Source organism: Puma concolor, chromosome B4 (genome assembly GCF_028749965.1).
Source record: "Puma concolor isolate L17-30 chromosome B4, mPumCon1.1.hap2, whole genome shotgun sequence".
NCBI lineage: Eukaryota > Metazoa > Chordata > Mammalia > Carnivora > Felidae > Puma > Puma concolor.
Window position 1 is genome coordinate 18,340,681 of NC_141673.1, and position 13,182 is coordinate 18,353,862.

General features: G+C 51.2%; 2 protein-coding genes across 3 annotated transcripts in view; one reads left to right on the forward strand and one right to left on the reverse strand.

Moving 5' to 3' along the window:
- NT5DC3 (5'-nucleotidase domain containing 3) overlaps positions 1–13,182 on the forward strand; it is an 87,974-nt gene that overhangs the window by 61,812 nt on the left and 12,980 nt on the right. The gene's annotated exons all lie outside the window — the stretch shown is intronic.
- Positions 4,472–13,182, reverse strand: part of STAB2 (stabilin 2) — a 168,317-nt gene continuing 159,606 nt past the window's right edge. For both annotated transcript variants that reach the window (XM_086712504.1, XM_025926404.2), the window contains 5 exons: positions 12,833–12,973; positions 11,482–11,589; positions 10,202–10,330; positions 9,003–9,119; positions 4,472–4,962 (listed from right to left, as the gene is read on the reverse strand). In XM_086712504.1, coding sequence (XP_086568630.1) covers positions 4,912–4,962; positions 9,003–9,119; positions 10,202–10,330; positions 11,482–11,589; positions 12,833–12,973 — 546 coding nt within the window. In that variant the 3' untranslated portion in view covers positions 4,472–4,911. The remainder of the gene's footprint in view (positions 4,963–9,002; positions 9,120–10,201; positions 10,331–11,481; positions 11,590–12,832; positions 12,974–13,182) is intronic.

Genomic DNA, 13,182 nt, shown 5'->3' on the forward strand with positions numbered 1-13,182 from the left:
TAGAGTTTCTGCTTGGAGAAGCTGAGCGAGGAAGCAAAAAAGTCTTTTCTTACTTTTGATCTAATCAGGTAGTCAGGGGATGTTAGGTGCCCATTGCATTGTGTTTTGTTTCCTCGAGAATGAAGTAGAGATATTTTTAAAACTGTCTTTTACGGATAGCTAGGTTAGGTGACGCACGCCTTAGGGGAGAACATTTTCTCGGGGTGAATAGTGAATTTTACAATATATTACCAATTAAGATTTCAGTCTCTGGGCCCTCGGACATGGCGGGATTGAGATCTGGCGTGTGTAGCAGAAGCCTGGCATCTGTCTCAGCAGGTCCCACACTTGGTGGACGGCGCCCACGCCAGGGCCAGCAGCCTGGGTCAGGACAGCCGTTTCCACGCAAGGACAGACACGGGCATTCTCGTGTGTGCTCAGTCAGGGTGGACTGTAACCTTTCCCTCTCGGGACTCTGCTGGGACTTGGCCTGCTGCGCTGGGCGTCACGTTCTCCCCAGTTCTCTGTTGTGCACACTGATGAAAGCATGTTGGTACAAGCGAAACGAGTCTCCTTTCTACCATTAAAAAAAAAAATCAGTTTGGAAAGTGAACACAATTAAATTGGTCTGCACGTTGAAAAATAGCTTTGGTTAGGCTGGTGGTACGGGGGCGGTGCGTGCCCGCTGCAGAGCCCGGGTCGGCTCGTGGTACCCACGGCAGACTGCCCTGGCGGGGGCCCGCACGGCTGGCGTTGCAGCCGTTTATGGATGCATATGGAAGTATGCATATGGAAAGTATGGAAACTCGGCTTTTCAGGTATCTTAGGAGTTTGGCTCAGGGCTCCCCCTTTCCTCCTCGTATAGCCTCTTTTTTCTTCTTTCTCTCTCTTTTCCTTCAGCTCCACTTCCTGCCATCACCGTTAATGCGATGTAACGTAAACCACCTGTTACTGATTCAGTCCCATCTTAGACCAAATTACTAGTTGTGTGAATGTATTGGCCCTCTTAATTATCGCAGAAGAGAAATGAGAAGTAATCTTCCCTCCTCGCTAATTGAGCTTTGGGTGAACTAAACGGCTTTTCCTCTCTCTTCCTCCCAAAGGCCTTTTAAGCAGTAGAGTGTGCTAAATATTGGACTTGATTCCCTCTGCTGAAGGCTCATTTGCTGCCAACGACCCACTCGGGGGCTCTTTTCCAGAATGCTCTAAGACTAAACTTGGCCGGAGGCAGGGTTCCTTGATTGCTCTATTCAACTACTGGGGAGTCTGTGTTTTGCCCTCTTAATACGAATTTCCTTTCGTACCAATCTTTTTTTCTCTGTCTTTTTTTTTCTTTCTTTTTTTTTTGCATTAGCATTTGGGAGCCTGGCTCCAAGTTTAGCTAACCTTTAACACCCTGGCGGATTAAAGAAAGGGAGTGAAGTTTCTCTGATGCAGGATTCAGCGAGCCTTGCCCGTAAAGAGCCCGATAGGAAGCACTGGGGGCTTCGCCGGCGATTTTCTGTGGCCACTGCTCTAGGGACGGGCACGCCGTGTGCCATCACCACCTGATGTACAAAAACTGCTGCAGGCTAGACTTGGCTCCCCAGCCGGAGTTTGCCGCCCCGCCCCCGCGCGAGTGGCTTGTGGCGGTGGCTCCGGCAAGCTCACCTCGCTAAGAGCACGCAGGGGAACGAGGTCAGAGCTGCGTGCGGCCGCTGGAGAGACGCTCTGGAGGCGAGCGCGCCGCGGTCCCCTAAGCGGCTCCCCGGGCACGTGCACGCCCGTGGCCAGCGTTTGCGGCACGCAGCGTGACCGTTGCGGGGTGGAACTGGACGGGCCCGGCGCTCGCCGACTGTCCTTCGTTGCGCTGACCTGTGGTGGTGCTCGCGGACGCGATGGGCGTGGCTGCCCAGAACACCCTTCCCAACCGCAGGACTCCCCCCTCCGGCCGCCGGGTGAGCCGCTTACCATCCTCAGCTGGTGGCCCACGTCGAGGGCTGCCCTCCAGAAAAAGCCCTGCCTCGGACCAAGTCCTGCCTCCTTCCTGGAGCAGCCGGCTCCTGCCCTGCCAGCCCCGCTTCCTTCCCTTCTCGTTCCTTCTCCTCTGTTTCCGGGTGTCGATCCCAAGAGCACTCCCCCACCCCCCCCACACTCTTCCTGCACGTGAACTCCATCTGGGCGTCTGCTTCCCCGGGGACCCACCCCGCTACAGCACTTCTGTACTTTGTACTGCACGCTTGGACCCGGGCTGGGGAAACCGTGTTCTAGGTATTTAGCAGAATGACAGGTTGTGCCTGTAGGGTATCGGGCACAACAGATGCGAGCTAGGTAGACTTACTATTTATTCTGAATGTGAATTTGCTATTTATTCTAAATGTTGATTTTTCTGTTACAGGATATTGAACTTAGTGCCAAATAAAAATTTGAATTATGTCGTCCAGTTCACTAAGTCGTATGTTTTTGTGTGCTTTAGTGGCAAAGCCATATCAAATTTAACGTGCCCTAAAAAGAACACCCTGTTGAGGAGAGGAAGACGTGTGGGTCATTTCTCGCTCCTTTTGTCCCAGCACCCCAGCAAAGCCCACTCGCTCGTTTTCAGAGCCTGAAGAATGTAGGTAAGGCACAGACAGAAAATTGGCACGAGCTTCAGACTTAGGCAGCAGAGAACCCCCCTGGAGTCTGTGTTCCCTCTTAAGAGCAAGGAGAAGGCAGTCATCCACGTGGTTGTCTGCAAATTACCAGGAAGGCTCAAACTTGGAAGCAATGTTTTGTGGGCAGATGTTACCGAATAATACAAAATTAGGAGTGACTGCTATGAAGTCACATCACTACTGGGTTTTGGATAAATTTATAAATACTTTGAAGAGCTTATTTTTAAAAATTGTTTCTCTGTGTGTGTGTGTCCATGTGCGCACGTATTAACCACCTTATTTTCCTTGACCTCTAGATGTGCCGGGAACTGCGCCTCACTCACTCCTCTCATGGGTAGCCTGCCAGTCTTCCTTTTTAAAAAAAAAATTATTTTAATGTTTATTTTTGAGATACAGAGCGGGAGTTGGGGAGGGGCAGAGAGAGAGGGAGGCACAGAATCCAAAGCAGGCTCCAGGCTCCGAGCTGTCAGCACAGAGCCTGACGCAGGGCTCGAACTCACGGACCATGAGATCATGACCTGAGCTGAAGTTGGACGCTTAACCGACTGAGCCACACAGGTGCCTGTGCTGGTTTTCCTTTTAATCGCTTGCCTTTTTGGACCTGTGATAGTGGTACTGGAGGACTCACCGGACAATCTGTGCCTCATTCGTTTTGGGGAGCGATCTAGAAACGTGGCATTGCTTTCATCATGGCGTGTTGTCCTAGAAGAGACGGTGAGCTACGCCTTTCCTGGAGTTGTGAAAAAATTTAAGACACGGGGCCAGCAGAATTTCTCACCTAACTCTGCAACACCTCTGATGACGCGGAACAGTTATTTGGGCCCTGAGGGCATCCGGAGAGCCTGAGTTCTGCTCAACCCAGGCTTTCACTTCTCTGTCCACAGCAGTGATTCCCAAACCTGGCCAGTCCTGCCCCCCTAGCGAACATCTGGAAGTGTGTGGTGGGTTGTTTGCGGGGGAGGGGGTGCTTCCTTGTCACAGCGATGGGAGGGCCACTTCTGGTCTTTAAGGGCAGGGACCTGGCATAGCAGACATCTTGCATTGCTCGGGAGAGCTGTGCACAGTGAACAACCGTCCCAAGTCTATGCATCACCACTGGGAAGTTCCAGAACATTTCCATTACCCCAAAACTACTAATCCCATTCCTTCCTTCCCCCTGTCCCTGGCAATCACTAATCTATGAGTTTGCTTATTCTGGAAATTTCATATAGTGGAATCATACGGCGTGTGGTCTTTTGTGTCTGACTTCTTGGCATGGCATTTTCAGGTTTTATGCATGGTTTCGCATGCATCGGCAGTACTAATTTTCCTTTTAGGGTGGAATGATACATCACTGGATATACCACTGGTTATCCATAAGATGATGGACGTTTGGGTTGTTTCTCCTTTTTGGCTATTATGAATAATGCTACTATGAACATGACTATATAAGTTATTATATGGACACACATATATATATATATATATATATATATACACTTAGGAATTTCTGGGATTTCTGGACTACTATGTTTAAGTTTTTAAGGAGCTGCCAAACTTTTTCCAGGTGGCTCTGCCATTTTGCGTCTCCACCAGCAACGTACGGACCTTCTGATTTCTCCGTGTCCGTGCCAACACTTGCTATTAGCTGTCTTTTTGATTATCGCCCTCCTGGTGGGTGTGAAGCAGTATCTTGTTGTGGTTATCACATCTTCTTCAGCAAACAAGACAGAATTAAGAAAGAAGAACTTATAAAGCAGGTCTTGGCTAAATCGAAAGGCCCCGGTTAGGCCTAAAAAGGTGGATTTTACCTTCAAAGTTTGACCCTTCCCGTGGCAAACTCTTTTTGTTTCCCAAAACACTGGTTTTGTTCCGTTGACTTCGTTTCTGTTCCATAAACATTTATTGAGCACATGGCACGTACCAGACACTGGGCTAGGTGCCGACAACAAAGATGGAAGAGGTGGGTCCCTGCCTTTGGGAGCTTACACTCTAACAGGGAAAGGAGACAAAGGTCATAGTTAGTGTCAGGGAGGAGGCAGTGAAGTGCCACAGAGAGGTACAAAGGAAGGACAGCGGAGGGGCAAGTCCCCCGGGTTGGTGGGTGGACTTAACGTGGCCCCTCACCCACAGAAACAAAGCGATCCTTCAGATTAACAAAGAGATGAGGTATTGCTTGAGTGCTTCATACTTTAAAACGGCAAGGGACCTTCCTTTCCGAAAGGCGACGTCCTGAGGATTTGCAGCTGACAGCCTCGAGGCGGCTCTGGCTGACGGGCGGCTGGCTGCGGGGATGGCGGGCCACTGCAGGTCTGGGCCCTCACAGCGCCCCCAGGGGGTCACTTCCGTCCGGCTGCTGGTCTTCAGCGTCCTGGAAAAGAGAGGGGTCTGAAACACGCCGGGCGCGGGACCTTCCGCTTGTCAAGTCTTTCCAGGTTGAACCTTCCCTCCGGCCACCGGTCTGAAGCCTTGAAGGGGTTCAGGACATACTACCCAAAATATGGCACCTTGGCATTTTTAATATCTTAAGCTGAAGGAATTTTTGAAAAAAACAGAAGCAGCAGGATGGTCACTCCGACCTTCCCCTCCTTGTCCCTCCCTCTTCCTCCTGTTCCAGGACAAAAGAAGACACTTATCACCAGAGACGAGGAATTTGGGGCCAGGAAATCTGCACAAACAACCTGGTTAAACTAACCCTTTATTTTCTAGTTTGCCTCACCGTTTACTACCCCAAGCCCAAGCCCCTGTCTCGTCCATTCTTGTTTCTTTGTGTAAAAGATAGAAAAGTTTCCTGCTCTCGGCTGTCCGGAAGGCCCCCGTGTACATGTGAACTTTCAATAAAGTGTATGTGCTTTTCTCCTGTGAATCTGTCCAGATTACTTTTCCCACCCAGCCAGGGACCCTAAGAGGTGGAGGAAAACTTCTGCCTTCCCTACAGCCTAAACAGTCCCTCTCCAAGTGCTCTGCCCACACGTCTGTGGTAGGAGGGCCTGTTCACGTGGCCGTCTGTCTTGTGTCGGGAGGCGGGATGGTTGTTCTGGGGGCAGTTGCTGCTTCTTGAAGCTTGTGTGCCCTAGACAGGCCATTTCAATTCTGCTGTTTCCCCCTCATCTGTAAAGGGCCATAATAATATTTACCTCACAGGGAGATATGAAGATTAACTTAGGTACTACCTTAAGGAAGGTATCGGCACCCTACAAAAGGTGGCTATTAATAGGATTACAAAACACTGCTTTCAGGGGCGCCTGCGTGGCTCAGTTGGTTAAACGTCTGACTTCAGCTCAGGTTATGGTCTCACAGTTCGTGACTTCAAGCCCTGCATTGGGCTCTGCGCTCATGGTGTGGAGTCTGCTTGGGATTCTCTCTCTCTCTGTCTCTGTCTCTGTCTCTCTCCAACTTGTACTTTCTCCTCTCTCAAAATAAACCTAAAAAAAAAACCTTTCAGATGAAAAATTCTTGAGCATTTGATAGAGTCCACTCAGAAGCCCTATTCCAGAGGCAGCACCCAAGCCTTGTGCCGTCTGCGGCTCTGATTGGCACCGAAGTTTCGTTAATTAGCATAAGAGACGTGTTCCAGATGACTGGATTGGCTACAGATCTTGTATAGGCACCCCACCTTCAATAGAAAAGGTAGGAGAATGTAGAAGGTCACTTGTGGGAACGGCACCCTCAGCTTAGGACTTCTATTCCTGGAACTTTTTTTTGCCACCCGGTCTGATGAGAAAGGTTCATCTGACTCCTGCATTTGGGATACCCTCTCTCCTGCCTCGGGAGAATCCTTCATGCCCGGGGCTGGCGCCCTCAGAAGGGGACAAGCAGCTGAGAAGACGCGAAGAGCTTTGAATAAGATGGATAACATTCCCCCCACCTCCCCTGCAGCTGTTTCAATGAGGCCGATTTCCACATAACAACGCTTACAGAAATAAACTACTAGTTGAGATATGCATAGCTGAACTTACCCTTTCAATTTGGATGGGGAAACTTTTACACGGGTTTGATTAGAAACACAAAATAGGATAAGATCTGGTTATCTTTCAATCTATCGCAATAAGAACACAAGATCTTTACGTTTGGTTCACTGCAGAAAAACAAAAACGTTGATTGCATTATACAAGCTTAAAAATGGGGCGATACATGGGGCGCCTGGGTGGCTTGGTCGGTTGAGCGTCCGACTTCAGCTCAGGTCATTATCTCACGGTCCGTGAGTTCGAGCCCCGCGTCGGGCTCTGTGCTGACAGCTCAGAGCCTGGAGCTTGTTTCGGATTCTGTGTCTCCCCCTCTCTCTGCCCCTCCCCTGTTCATGCTCTGTCTCTCTCTGTCTCAAAAATAAATAAACGTTAAAAAAAAAATGAAAAAAAAAGGAGCGATACAGTATTTAATGTTTCAGCACCACCTTACAAGAATTCAACAACCATAACGTCTTGAGAGGAAGGGCGGCATATGTTCACGCGCAAAACAATCGCAGCAGCTCTCTGGCTGTGCTTCCTTTTTCATGAGGGTTCTAGACCAACAGCCCAGATTCAAGTTATTTCCTTCGGCCTCAGTGATGCCGTCAGCTCCGTCTGCGGAGGTACATACTAGCTGCCAATTCTTATCTTTATATAAAAAGCGTTAAATGTTATTACTAGCTTCTCCCTCCAGACCCGGTAATAGATGACAGGTAGGATGTACCTTCCACATTCAGTGTGAATCAGGTACCTTGCCATGGGCTCCCTCTGGGTTGAAGTCAGTGGGGCCCCAGCTAAGCTCAGAGACCACTAACTAGAAAGAAACGAATGGTTATTTCCTGGAATATCAGAGCAGAACACGCCCCTCTAGACATAAAAGAGCTGATCAAAGTGAGATAGGGCAAGTGAAGGACTCCATAAAAATCTGCTTTTGCTCCTTTCCCGCATCTCTTCTTGCTAGGACCTGCACCCCCACCCTGCTCCACACGTGCCTCGGAAGGCAAATCCCTTATGACCTCCCTGTCAGGCGCAGGAGTTCATGATTTCTCTAGAACAGATAACATCTAAGGTGAGAATGACTGGAGTAAGCCATCATAGGCTTATTCCAGACCACCTGATCTAGACACCTCTATGCCAAGGCCCTCTGGCTCCAAGGACTAACACCTGGACCCTCGTCTCTGTTCTGGCTGTTTCCCGGAAGCCTGAGAGGACGTGTACACCAGACCGCCATCCTCCGTAAAAAACCCCAGACCCAGAACAAAGACCAGACTGACGCTCCTTTCCTGTCATGGCCTCCCGGGCACTCCGTCTGCATCTGCTCTCTCTGTATGTTCAATAAACTCTGCTCTCACTTCCTGCTGGCTCGCATTTGATTTCCAGGACCAAGGAGCCTCTGGGCTGGTCCCCTGGGACCCGGCCTGCAGGCATCCAAAGGAACATAGCTCCGAAGGCAAGAAGCAGCCCTGACAATGGGCAGAAACCTTTTGTTGACAATGTAAATAGGTTTATTTAAAAACTTTTTTTTAATGTTTATTTATTTTTGAGACGCAGAGAGAGACATGGCATGAGTGGGGGAGGGGCAGAGAGAGAGGGAGACACAGAATCCGAAGCAGGCTCCAGGCTCCGAGCTGTTAACACAGAGCCGGACGCGGGGCTCGAACTCATGCACTGTGAGATCATGACCTGAGCCGAAGTCAGACGGTCAGCCAACTGAGCCACCCAGGCGCCCCTAAAAACATTTTTTAAAGTAGGTTCCATGCCTAGCATGGGGCTTGAACTCACGACCCTGAGATCAAGAGTCACATGCTTGGGGCAGCTGGGTAGCTCGGTTGGTTGAGTGTCCAACTTCAGCTCAGGTCTTGATCTCAGGGGTTCATGAGTTTGATTCCTGCATTGGGCTTGCTGATGTCAGCACATAGCCCACTTCAGATCTTCTGTCCCCTTCTCTCTCTGTCCCTCGCCCACTTGCGTTCCCTCTCTCAAAAATAAATAAAACAAAACAAAAAAAAAAAAGAGTCGCATGCTCTATCAACTGAGGCAGCCAGGCACCCCAACAATTTAAATATAAGTTTAAAGCGTAACATGAGAAAGAAAAAAACCCTTTTTCGGGCCTGAGTCTTATTTTGCACAGGCTCCCTCACAAATGTGTGTGGCAGAATGAAGCTCAGGATTTGTGCATGTAACGTGTCACTTCTCACCTGGTCACGAGGTTGGGGGTGGGCAACCTCTGGTTCTCCCTGATTACCTCTAATTGTTAGAGACTTCAGTCCCCCTGAGATAACTCGGGGACACTGAACAGCCAGCATGGCTTCAGTCAACTTGCAATACTGGCTTTTTTAGGCTTGTTGCCCCAAGAATGTCCTAGAAATGTGCTTTTCTTGGTGCAAAGCTTTCCATTTGGATTTGCTGAAAGACATCATTTACCCACAACTGACTCTGGTTCTAGGTAAAGAAGCAAACTCACCATGAAGGGGTCGCAGGAAGGTTCTGGGGGAGCAGAGGGAGTGCTCTCATACAAGGGGTTCGGTATATTCTCAGGCTGCTGCTTCCCAAGAGCTGCAACGTTGATATCCTCCTCGGACTGCTCAGAAAGACAAGCAGAGGCTAGAGCCAAGATGTCCCCAGGGCAGGAGCGGCTCATTCAAGCCAGCAGGAAAAGCCAGCCATGCCCCACCTCCCCCTCCGGGAGCTTTGTCTTTGAAACAGTCCTTGGCTGGGACCAACGTGCAGCACTCGGAAGTGTTCAGTGCACGGTGACTCAATCTGTCCGTCCAGGTGTCACCACCACCCAAATCAGTGTGTAGGGTGTTTCCCATCCCCTCCCCCTTCCCCAGGAAGTGTCCTCACGCCTGTGCCCGCCAGTACCCAATCCCAGCCAGGGTAACTGCTATTCCGACTTTCATCACCCTGGAGTGGTTTTCCCTGTCCTTGAACTTGACATAAAAGGACTCATACAGCATGGACACTGTCGGTAAAAAGTGCTGGAGCTTATTAATAGGCAGGTGACTTGCTATGAGGAACTGGCCTGCCACCGGGGCTCTGCACCGTCTTCACCAGGCGGGTGTGGGGGCAGCCGGGGCACAGGGTGGGCCAGGCGGGGGCAGAAGGCACATGAGGGAAGGTGCTCAGCCGTGGGGTCGCTGCCAAGCCCAGTCCCCAGAGTTATCCCCTGCTCAGCCAAGACCCACTGACCCACCTGTCGGCCCAACAGTTCAAACGGGGTGACATCTGAGGCTGGCTGCACCATGGGGCCTGACTGTGCAGGTCCTGACCCTGTCCTCCACCCCCGGAGTCAGCCGGCCTTGAAGCCCCCACCGATCACAGTGGGTGCTTGTCTCCCGACTCCTCCAAGGTGAGCGACCTTCCGGGCGCCTGGTGAATGTGCCTCCAAGCCAGACCCCTGCACGGAGGCTCCGAGAGCCTGTGCTGCTGGCAGCCCATCGCCCTCCTCACCGAACCCCCCCTCGGCCGGGAAGAAGGGCTTACGGCTGCACCGTGGCTCCTCTCCCAGCCGGAGACCCCCCAGGACGCGGGGGGTGCGCGCCGAGCCCCTAGCTACCGGGTGAGCTCAGTGAAGCCACCGGTCAGCTGAAGGAGCCCAGAGCCAGGGGCTGGAGTGCAGAGAGCGCCCCACCACCATGCTCGCATGTTTCTCTCTCTCACCTGAAAATGCTGGAAGCCAATTGTTCTCCGGTTTAGTCGAAAGTAAGAATAGGCAGCCAGAGCGGCGGCTCCGACGATCAGGATGGTGGCAAAGAATATCCCTGTTCCCAAGCCAGCGTGGACTGAGGCCTGCACACAGAAAGGGAAGGCGGTGATGCTTAGCACCGGTGCCTTCCGAGGAGAGGGGTGCCTTCTGGAGCCCACCCCATTCTTGCTGGCCTGAGGCATCTTGGGGGCCAGTTGGGATGAAAATAAAGATAAGACAGGTAACCTGTATTTAGCCCTTGCCACTGCCAAGGTCTGTTCTAAGGCCTTTCCGTGAAACATTCCAGTTAAACCTAGAATAGTTCCAAGAGGTAGGGAGTTATTACTGTTTCTGTGTTTACATGGTTGGGAGGGGGGTGGTGGTGAGGCACAGAGAGGGTAAGTGCTTGCCCAATATCACACAGCCAAAGAGGAGTAGAGGTGGGCTTTGAACCCAGCCTAGCTTTGGAGCTTGTGCAATTACCCAGTATGCTATGGTGCTTCTCAGTAGCCAGCTGGGCTCACCTCTCCCCCACGCTTTTATTTTTTATTGTTTTAATTTTTTTAATGTTTATTTTTGAGACAGAGAGAGACAGAGCATAAGCAAGGGAGGGGACAGAGAGAGATAGACACAGAACTGGAAGCAGGCTCCAGGCTGTCAGCACAGAGCCCGACGTGGGGCTCGAACTCGTCAACTGCCGGATCATGACCTGAGCTGAAGTCAGACGCTCAATCGACTGAGCCACCCAGGCGCCCCTCCCTCACACTTTCAGAAAGCCGAATACTGACACCATCAACCAGCCAACCAACCCTTATAGAGCCCGTGCTGTGTGCCAGGGACTATCCTAATTATTTTGTATTTTTGACTCCTAGTTCTCCCAAGAACCTGGAGGTAGGCATTATGACTCCCATTTTGCAGATGAGAAAAATGGGGTTCAGGATGTTCTGGGATTTGTCGAGGGTCGCATAGCTGAAGAAGTGGAGGGGCCAAACCAGAGCTCAGGATTTCTTAGTCCCCTTCCAGTGGCTTCTCTGTTGGCCCATTCATTCAACAAATATTAACGGCGGCAGGGGTTATGTTGCTGACGTGCGGGAGCAGGAGTGAGATGAACCAGGGCCTTGGATCCCTGAGGCCAGCCGCCATGGACGTGGGAGGCTCCTCTGGTCTCCAGAGGAAAGGAAACAGGGCTTCTAGGGACAGTTTGCTTCTTAGGGAATGGACGCCGGACCCGGTGCCAGGAACCCTGGATACTCACCAATGGGGCGGGGGGTGCCTTTAAAGGCCTGGAAATGACATGAATGATCCCATTGGAGGCAAAGATGTCCCACTGAAGAATGGCTCTTCCGTCGACAAACCTGGTCTCCTGGGGAAATGAGAGGAGGAGAGAGGAGGGCTGGCGGAGATCTGTGGCCATCTGCCTCTTTTCCCCACGCGGGCAGCCCCTCCCTCCATGGAAGGAAGTTGCTCAGTTTCTCCGAGGTCCTGCAGTCTGTGTGTCAGACCTGTTGCTACCGACAGGCAGCGCAGGATTTCCGCTCACCATCTGGACAGCCCAGAACACACTAGTTGCCCTTGGGCTGAAAGGCAGATCTAATGGCTGCAGGGAACCCTAGGGGCCGTTCTGTCCCGCCTGCTTGCCTAAGAGGTAAGAGCTCAGAAGGAGAATGGTTTGTCTAAGACCATCCGGGTAGCAAATGGCAAACCCTGAGCCTCCGAACTTCGGGTCCACTGCTCTACACACCACTCCGGGCTGTTAGAAAATGGATTTTTAAGTGATCTAGTCCCCTGCTAGTCAGAGCGTGACCTACCGTCTTGTGGTGGTGTCTATCACTGAGAGTTCATTAGAAATGAGGAAACTGAGGTCCCCATGCCCCACCTACTGAATTCGGATCTGCATCTTCCCAAGTCTCTAGGTGATTAAATGCATCTTAAAATTTGAGTAACCCTGGTCTAAACCACTAATCTTCAAGAAAAGAAGCCATTTGTCAGGTAAAGATGACAAAGCAACACTCTTTGGGCATTTGCCACATGTCATGAACGACTGTCACACGCTGCAAGTGTTAATCCACGGACTCCTCACAAGTGCCTGTGATTCCGGCACCACGGCGGTCACGGTCACCACTACCGCCACCACTGTCACCATCACCATCATCACTGTCAGTATCACCACCACGTTAGTCATCAAAACTGACGCCATCACCACCATCGTCCAAATGCCATCATAACCGCCATCATCGTCACCGCCATCATCACCCTCACGATCGTCGTCAATATCCCCATCGCTGTCATCACCAATATCATCAGCGCCACCATCAGGAGACAGAGGCGGAGAGTCAGAGAGCTTTAAGAACGGCTTCATGTCAAGTTCCTCACTCATTACCAGCTTCTGGGGCTGGCGGTCAGCAGCGATTTGCCTGTCAAGGGGCAGGGGCTGCCTAAGGGCGTGGTGTGCTACCATGTGCAGCTAATACCTTCCCTAGACTGCAGGTTTAGAGTTTACGTCCAGTCCGTGTACTAGTCGCCAGCTATTAAGCACCTACTGTATGCTAAGAGCTTTGCATGTATTATCTCCAGTTCTGGCAGGAAATCCAGAAGATGTCTCATACCAGTTGTTGCTGGTCCTGGCTAGAGGAGATGAGCAGCTGGCTTCCCAGCTTAGTTTGCAGGACGGTGCCGTTGACAAGATCTTCGTAAAAAAAGATGCTGACATTGGTGAGGTGGTGCTCGATGTCCCGCCCAGACAGCGTCTGAGAGGAAAGGAGAAACACGAGAATGGTCTGTAGAAGTCAAGCAATTTTGTCTTTAATAATAAGGATGACCCCGGAAAAAGAAATCGCTTCTCATGGCCTTGGTTTTCTGCCTCCGTGTGGAGGTAAGGAATGTCAGGTTTTTCTCAGGCTTCTGCTCGTCTGGGCTCTCGGCCAGAGGCTCACACCTGGCTAGGCTGTGGCACCGA